The sequence below is a fragment of the Branchiostoma floridae genome, chromosome 2, assembly GCF_000003815.2.
Source record: "Branchiostoma floridae strain S238N-H82 chromosome 2, Bfl_VNyyK, whole genome shotgun sequence".
NCBI classification, from domain to species: Eukaryota; Metazoa; Chordata; class Leptocardii; order Amphioxiformes; family Branchiostomatidae; genus Branchiostoma; species Branchiostoma floridae.
This window is the reverse complement of record NC_049980.1, coordinates 34,043,529-34,053,101: the sequence shown is the minus strand read 5'-3', so window position 1 is coordinate 34,053,101 and position 9,573 is coordinate 34,043,529. Positions and strand designations below refer to the sequence as shown.

Here is a 9,573-nt window from a genome sequence, read left to right as displayed (position 1 = left end):
CATATCAGCTTCCACCAAGCCTTCCTACGGGGTTACGTATAGTAGATATTCGCCAAAATATGGAGAAGGGTTGACCAGGACACTGAGTCCCCCGGGAGTTATAATATAACCCCCCCCCCCCCCCCTCCGCAGGTATCAAACCCTAGTTGGTACCACAACTTTCGTGGCAAAAACTCTCTCTACAGCCAGCGTAGCTAGTCTAGTGTTTGCTAGTAGTAATAGGGGACTTTGGCCAAGTTGGTATTTATATAAAGTCTAGTAGGAGTTAATTGACCTAGGAGTGAACTGACCGGCCGGCGGATAGCTGGATAGACTGCAAAAGACTGACTGAGATCCCATGTCAACTTATTCGTCCCTTTTTGGCCAATTTTGTTTCTCTTTCGTCATTCAGCTGACACGTCTGCTTGGAAGTGTTTGCTCGTTGTGCAGACCAAAAATGGAAAATCGCCAGCAGCCCCCCCTCCCCCTCACATACCTTCCATGACGTCACGCGGGCTGACAGGTATCGTGCCCGTGTGGGAAACCTGAGATAAAGGGTCACCACCGTAAATTACCTGCCAGGTAGGAGATTTCACAGCTGATACTCCGGAGATTTATCTGTAACCAGTCCCCAGTGTCTGGCGGAGCGGAGCTAAGTTCTACTAACCAACGATAACAGGCGAATTCGAAACTGTTGACACAACAGCTTTTCACTTCCTCCAAGTTCGAGAAAGCCTGTCGCGAGGCTCTCCCTTGACCAGATCAGCAAATTTATGTCACTTGATGACTCACTGGTGGTTTTTCAGCATTTGGTACTAGTGTCTACCAGACTCCCGCCTGGCCGAATAGTTAATGATAATGTTTATTGCAAATTCTTGCCCGTGGGCGAATTGCAGGTAACATGAGTATATAGGGAAATTTGGCCAAGTTAGGAATAAAAGTCTAGCAGGAGTTAATTGGCCTCGGAGTGACCAGACCGACCGGCGGCGCGGATAGCTGGATAGACTGCAAAAAAAACTGACTGAGTAACTTAATTGTCTCTATCTGGCCAAATTCGTCTCTTTTTGTATCCAGCAGACACGTCTGCCTGGGTACTAGTTTGGTGCATAGAAACCGCAATGAGGGAGGGCGCCGAAGCGGTGCACAGAAGCTGAGAACACCGGGAAAATGAACGAAGGCACCGATGACACAGTCGGTACAGCCCGGCAAATGTAGGGCCTAAGGATTTGTTAATCCTGCTTCTGGTAAAAAGAAATAAAAGGAACGACTTTGAATTTGAAACTTGTTTACATTTTCTTTTTTTTCCGTTGAATTAGCAGCTAAATGCTTGTGACGTTTGATCCGCCATGAATACTTTGTGGAACAGACAACAAACAGATCGAAAAATCAACCGTCCAACACGACCAGCATGGTACAAGATGGTTTTTAGGACAGATAACTTGTCAAACAGACCTGAAAAGAGGACGTATAGCTCGAACCACAAGCTTAAAGGACCACCAAGAAAGTTTCCATGTGCTGCTGCCAGGCGCCACCTTCTACTGACATACGTACCGTCAGAGTAAACTGCTGAAATGAACCTAACCAAGCTTAACTTCACAACTTTCATCAGAGGTTAGATTTGTACAGGCTTGAAAAAATGATTGTACGCAATTTATGACAGGGGATCAAAGAGGTTGGTGAGTGAGTGAGTGTGAGTGAGTGAGTGAGTGAATGAATGGATGGATGAATGCATGGATGAATAAACGTATGGGCAGAACACAACATGGATGCCTGACGAAGCCATTGTATGCAGCTTAACATGTTAATCCCGTTTTCCTTAATTTTTTAAACAATGCGTGCGGTATAAAATACAGTTCTTGTATAAGAAGAACAACACCACTCGTCATTTGCCAAATACAATAATGATTATCTAACCACATGGCAATGAACAAACCTTTTCTGTATCTGGAATTATTCAAATGTTTGATTCTTTTGTACTATTGTTTTCATGTTGTACAAATTCAATGCCCTGAGTTCGTCGCTATTCTGTATTACCGACTTATTTGGTCTGGTGAATTCTGGCAACAACCTTTTGTTTATCCCTGAATCCCTCCTCCAAATATTCTATTCTGATTAGTCAGACTCAGATTTTATCTGCAATGAGATACATGTACACGAGATAAATTCTACATTATTCGCCATTGTACCTTGTCTAAGTCATTATTAGTTCAGTTATAATTTTTCAGCGGTGATGCTGATATTAGCACCTTATTTTCTACTCACTCACGTCTGTAAGTGACTATAAGCCTATTCCATTGTCTATCGAGACAGAAGGATGCCAGCAACAACTTACTACGTACAGTCAGTTACTATTGTGTCTTGTACTTTTTCATGTTGATCAATAAAAATAACAAAGATAAGCACGAACCTTTTCCTCTGTCCATCCAGCGTATAAACCTGCTGTAAGACTCGGGTTGGGAGAGAAGTTCCCTCAAAAACTGCCATAGATGGACTGCTGTAGGGAGAGAAACATCAACGGCAAGAGATTTAGTAAAACAATAATCATAGATACACCAAATTGGCAATAGAGGTACTGCTGTAGAAAAGAAAAGAAAAACATAAGTCAACACCAGCAGAGATTTAGTACAAAACTAGCCATAGATGAACTACTGTAGGAAGACAAAAAGCAACAGAAAGAGGATTAGTACAAAACAAAACAAAACAACTGCGACACCGCGGACTGCTTTGTAGAAGGGAAAACGATCAACACCAATAGATTTAGACACAAAATGCCATAGACCCACTGCTGTACATACGAGGAACAAAAAAAAGTCTAAAGATGTACCACTGTATGGAAGACAAAAAACACCAGAAGAGATTTACTGAAAAAAAAACTGTCACAGATGTACTGATGTAGAAAAAAATCCAAAATTAACACCAGCAAAGATTTAGTACAGAAATATTCATAGATGTATCGAAGACAAAAATCAACACTAGCAGAGATTTAGTGCAAAAACTGACATAGATGTACCACTGTATCGGAAGACAAAAATCAACAGCAGGAGATTTAGTACACAAACTTCCTTGGATGTAACACTGTATAGAAGGGAAAAATTCACCACCAGTAGAGATTTACTGAAAAAAAGCTATCACAGATGTACTGACTTAGGAAAAAAATCAACACCAAAATAGATTTAGTACACAGTGCAAACTGTCATAGATGCACTGTTGTAAAAAAGAGGGAGTAAAAATCCAACACAATGGTAGAAATGTGGTCGTGTGCGTGTATTGTTCAAACTTTTCAACATCTCAAGAGGCAGGTGCCAGATGTGGGGAAAATACACAAACAAAGACCGCATCCAAGCATGAAGAAGAATAGGTCAGAGGTGTCACTATGTTCTTAATATTCCTTTTTTCGGCAACAGTCAAGCCCTTTCTCATTATCTAACATGGCTGATTGTGGTACACTCATATCGTATTGTGGCAATTCAAATAAAATGAAAAAAACTTTCATCTCTTTACACCTGTATGAACCCGTCATCAAGAAAGGCAAAAACAATAAAAGTTTTGACAACAATCAACAAAAAAGCATAGAAAAAATGTAACAATGAACAATTTAGCCACTCAATGTCCATGCCGTGTATCACTCCTGTGTATACTGTGCGTATTCTATCATTGAAAGAATGAAGATAGCAACAAAGTCAGCATTAGAAGGCCAGATTTTGTTTTTACGTTCCCAGAAATAACACAACAGTGTTCCCGATCCCGGATCTAACGCGAGGTCAGGTGCCAAATTATACCGCAGCAGAAATAACTCTTCATAATCTGATTGTTGCTTTGTCTAACCGCACGTTGTACCAATTTCAAATATCTTATGAAGAAAAATATTACTGAATATTAGCTCCAGGTTTTCTACCTTTTATTCTTTTCTTCGTGCTTAAAATTTTTGCCGTTAGCTTTTTGTGCATTTTACACTGCTAGACCAACGCGAATAAGACTGTAAGCACAACTTTCCTCGTGCATTGTTAAATATTAACTACGTATTTCCTGCACATCAAATCTGTTAAACATCTTGCTTGAAACGCAGCGGTATTTCACTTAACTGCGGCACGTTTGCGGCGTCGCTGCGCCCTAAATGGAATTTATGTTACCCTTGGCCTTGTAATGAGATTGTCATATAAAACGCACAAGTATGACTAAAAAGACAACAAAACACGCAAATTGTGAAAAGGTTCGTCGATGCAGATTAGACATCCAGGTAATAAGATACGCCAAACAGCAGTTACTCAAGCAACTGGATATGATTTTGCAATCGGTCAGACGTTTTAGATAACATCCGTTATCTTTCGTCAGCGACACTATGTTATTTAGTGTAAAAAGATTCGTTTTCTATCGATGAAATTCGTTAGTGCTCTGTCAAATCGCTTGGCCAAAGCGACATAGCTTCAGTAAGATCCCCACTTGAAGTACGACCCTCAACGTTACTACCTTTCAAATAGCAATACCAATAATCTAATTTGATAGAACTGTTCTTGGTGATAATGTAACTATATTTGCAGATGAATATCTAATATTACAATGTATAACGTTATAGGCTATAACTATATTTTAACTGCTAAATCATCCTGTTCTAAGATTCTAGAGCATGTCCTGGCAACAATTCAGCCACTTGGCTGCCACATTGGGACACATCACTTTTTTTTATCTTTATGGTATTGTATTTCCACGGTGCAATCCAGTTAACCTAATGGCAGCAATACTGTTAAGTGTACATAATCGTCGTAAAATTACTAAGCTTTGTTTTTGACTTCTTTTGTAACATTTCACAGATATAACGTTATATTTTCCATGACAAGAAAAATAGAGACTGGTAACATACAGTTGTTTTTATCTGAAACATTTCAGAACGATGTCGAGTTTTTGTTTGTTTCTTAATCACAACTTGTCAAGTATAGAAATGAATTGTACTACTACAATCCCTTTTAAGTCTTTTAACGTCTGTAATAACTAGGAAAAAGTATTATTTTCCGCTACTGTGTGTTTATACTCCACATCCCGTGAAAGTTGTTCGACCTCAAGTATTGATTGATGGCACCAGCTGTCCCCTGAAATTGCCCATCGAAGGCTGGCGGAAAGTTTACCAACATAGATTAAATCATAACAATTCTGCCATCAAAACTAATCGATAAGTTTGTGGTCACAACAAGGTGACCTTTCGTTCACATTCCTCCGGTGGAGAAGCTGCCGTTCTGATCAACACGAACAAAGGCGCTGTGGTCGGAGGCGTAGATCTAAGCCATTTTTCTACCTGCGCAATAAAGAATTTGCATGTACCAAGCACTGGAATTACCACGTTCGGCATTTACCATGCAGGAGAAGCAATCGTTCTGATCAACACGAACAAAGGCGCTGTGGGCGGAGACATCTATATAAAACAACATCACACAGTCTCTTTATGAACTATGATATTTTCCTACGTGAACAGTTGACACGTACAAAGCACTGGATGTACTACCTGTGCCAGTCCATTGAAGTCACTCACATTTGCAAACATTCGAGGCATAGATCTAAGCTATCATCACCATTTTCTACGTGAGCAATAAAGAATTTGCATGTACCAGGCACTGAAAGCACGTTGCTTGGAATTTCATAGAAGTAAGATATTAGTGGTCACTCATATTTCCAAACATTTTTGCCGGTGTCTCAGCATTTTCGCCCCCTCCCCCCGTGGAGATTACGTAATCATGTGATACTGGGTCCTGGCGAAAATTTAAAATATACCCCTGGCCCAAGCCACAAGCTAATCGTGAATACATCGACAGGACCCCCGCCGGGACCCGGGCTGATTTTAGTTGATGTTCTTTCTGACTTTTGAAATGGGAGGGAATTTTCTCCCTGACTGATACACCCCCCCCCAAAGTGTGTTTCTTGCTTTTTGTTCCGCCTTATAATTAGCACCAGACACGGCCTGTGTTAGTAGGAAATTTCATGTTGTGTGTATCTCGCTACATTAGATGAAAAATTACAACTATAAGACATTAACAGTGTTGTGTATCTCGCTACATTAGATTAAAAATTACAACTATAAGACATTAACAGTGTAAGACAAAGACTGTAACACAAAACGTCCTCTCACAGGCGGCCATCTTGATTTCATTAAAGGGCAACCAAGGTCAACAGAAACAGTTCATTTATGAAAAACAAACTGAAGAACACCGACTGGACAGTCATGTGATTTTGTAGTGTTGAGAGAATCTCTGGTTTGATCGTGCATGTTCTATGGTATGGTTAGCAAATAAGGTCGTGTGCGTGTATTGTTTAAACTTTTCAAGCTGCACAGATTTCAAATTACACTCACATCCGTTTTCCAAACATTTCAAAACACATCAGTGAATATTCTTATGCTAAAATTCGCTTTCATAAAATTCAAAAGACCAACTCGACCCCCTTTGTACAAGTGATGCCCTTTGTTGTAAAATATGCCTAATGTCTTAAAAAACACAACTGAAGCATGGTACAGTGAAGTGCTGAGTTTGATTGAATGTCCTTCGCCGCACGGATTGGTGTTTATTTGTGCCTAAACAGTTGCAGTTTAGCTACGCATGAACCTAAGCGTGGACTGACTCCCCTGGCCAATTTCCCGATATTTTGCCGAATTCTACGACCCCCGTTGGAAGGCCTGGTGGAGGCTATGTGGCCCTACGGTACAACGCTGGGTTTGATTTAATGCCCTTATATGAATCGCTTCCCCGCACGAATTGGTGTTTACTGGTACCTAAACAGTCGCAGTTTACCGTAAATACGCCAACATTTCCCGCGCTTTGTGTGCCGTGTACAGTCAACATTGCGTCAGCGTCATCAATTGCGCCCGTAAAACGCGTTATCTTTCGCGTTATCTCTGAGACAGGGGGCGACAAAGACTTGTGGGTGGAAGAATTTGTCAGGGGTTACCTTTAAAATCATCGGAATAAGAAAAAAACTACCCTAAAGATGAATAAATGAATCGTTGAGTCGTTCTAGAAATCTAGACACATAGCAAAAATCACTGCACCATTCTGATACATCCCAAAATTCAAACACAAACAAAATAATGCTTGATCTTTTCCAATTTTTGGCACTCTTTGTGGTGACCAACTCACATCTCTGTTCTTAGTGCCATGAATGTACAACCATAGCAAAATTAATACCATTAGAATGGCTAATAAAAAAGCTTTGTTACAGGGCTAGCATATAATACAATATAATTGATGAGGTATGTTCGATCGCTATTAAGTTTAATAAACACGACACAAATATTTGCATACATCTGTTCAACAATTTATCAATGTCACTGTGCATCATGGGAAATTTTTAAAAATTACATGATTTTAGTATTGAGATGATGAAGAAACAAATAAAACGACGCGATACAAAAGTCTTGCTGACGTATTTCATAGTTCTGTAATGTCTAGAACAACCATACTGTCATGTCTAGAAAAATCGTACTTTCCCAGAACTATCGTAGAGTGGAATTTGTTATCACCAAGTACAGTAGGGGCATCTTCTCTGGGTTGTTTTAAAGAACGCTTGCAGATAGATGTGCAAAAGCTAGGTGTGATGGGTCGTTCAGTGTAATATAACCAGCTGTTGCCGCGCCGCATGCCTGCGAAGCTGGTGTGTTACGCCGAAGGGTGGTTATACCGGCTATATAGATACAGATACAGAACCACCAGACACACGTGCGGCTCCGAATCTGACCTGCTTTAAGAGACTCTTGAAGTAAAAGAAATGACCAAAACGAAATGACACGGACTATGCGCTTTCGCTCAACTAATGTTTTGTATCATGTATATGTAGTGATACATGTTGCTAGATGTATTTATTTTATGTGGCCCTTACTTCCCTCGTCACCTCAATGAAAAGCGGCCGGCATGAATAAATGAAGGTTCAAACAAATCTGTATGTGGTTTGTCTCACCTTTTTCCGTCGGAGGCAGGGCGTCTTGTACGGGGTATGGTGAACAGTTCGGCACGTAGTGGTTAGAGTACGACACTGGAAGGGTACAAAAACAAGTATAAGTACAGCTGACTAAAAAAATGGTTGAACATGTCAACTCACAACTCCTAAGAATCGTATGCTAAGTACAGATGCCGTTTTAGACTCTACGATAGCAAGTCGTACAGAAGAAATATTCTTTTGCATGCCTTGAGTCCCTCTTTCCAATAGAAGGAGATCGGCGACCAAAATTGCATTTGTGCGACTCTTGATTTTATAATTGGAATCAGTGATGCAAAAGTATGATTTGAAGGATAACAAAAAGCACAAAAGAACGTAAAAAATTCTTCATATAGGAAGATTTGTGAAATGTCTGGTCACTCTGGTAGTCAGATTCTAGTGCAGAGAGCGGTACGTAATGGCAGAGGGTTTGTTTGTTTGCTTGTTTGTTTACTTATTATTAAGTACATTTGTATCAAATTAAGAAGAGGTTACTAAATATTGACTTGACAACATGTCTGAGTACCAAAGGAAAAATAGAAATGCGAGCTAAATATGATATTCCAATCCGAAATGAATGAATGAATGAACTAACGAATGAACGAATTAACGAATTAACGAACGAACGAATGAATGAATGAATGAATGAATGAATGTTTGCTAGAAAAGAAAACTCACTTGGTTTCTTGTTAATGGTACATACAGTGCTCCGGCCTCCTGGACCTGCTAACGTTAAACACACATGAAGTCAGTTGAAACCTAACAAACAGTCTAAGATATTTGTAGATCAAAATGATAGGACTTTGGTCATAGCATATAACTTGCAGATCAAAATCATAAGACCTAAGGAAAGTGCTATTTGCAAGCTGCCCTGTTGGAATTTTCAAAGTCTAAATTAGGTTTGAATTGGCTTGTTAATAGGTTTACCTGTCAATAATGTACAAATGGGAAAGAACAACTTCAAGGTGATTCAAAGTTATATCATGTAGCATCGAAATGTAACAAATGTAACACATCTGAGAACATTTACAGCAACATTTACATTATGAGTTTCAACATTGTAAGTCTAATTCTATTCGAGAAGTCTTAATTGCATGGCTTTATGTGTCGTACAATTCAGCATTTTCTGCAAAGCCGTCATGTCCAATGTTTCTTGAAATAAACCTTTCTTCTTCAAATAAAATCATAGATTCGAGGATAGTGGGAGTGGGAGACAGTACAGAGAAATGAGTAAAATATTCGAGAGGAAAAAAACTAGAAGATTCAGTTACGTTCGTAGGGACCGAAAAGGAGGCGTTTTTTTTACGTTCGTGGTTTATTTATTTCATGTCAAAAGACGCCAGGGCTGTCCCTACGACTTATAAATCTATTTTTAAAACAAGGTCCAGTATGTACAGAAACGAAACGTGTTACGTTAAGTCAGGTGGGGACAAACGTGAATGAACATGTACAGATAAAACTCGATAATGTTGACACAAACGTCGTTCTTAGCGCAATGGAAATGAAGCATAAGTTCGTGATGGGTCATATCACTGCGGAAACTGCGAACATAAAGTCACCGCGACATCATGCAGTGATTTTACAGTGTCCACGTCAGCTGGCCTGCCGTCTCCCCCGTGCTTCGGTTGTTTCCCTTTTTTT

At 39.8% G+C, this 9,573-nt stretch overlaps 1 protein-coding gene across 1 annotated transcript in view; it reads right to left on the bottom strand.

Moving 5' to 3' along the window:
- LOC118409216 (extensin-like) overlaps positions 1-9,573 on the bottom strand; it is a 21,601-nt gene that overhangs the window by 3,375 nt on the left and 8,653 nt on the right. Inside the window, exons 7-9 of the mRNA XM_035810085.1 lie at positions 8,611-8,655; positions 7,915-7,989; positions 2,387-2,473 (exon numbers count right to left, since the gene is read on the bottom strand). Of these exons, the coding sequence (XP_035665978.1) occupies positions 2,387-2,473; positions 7,915-7,989; positions 8,611-8,655 (207 nt within the window). The remainder of the gene's footprint in view (positions 1-2,386; positions 2,474-7,914; positions 7,990-8,610; positions 8,656-9,573) is intronic.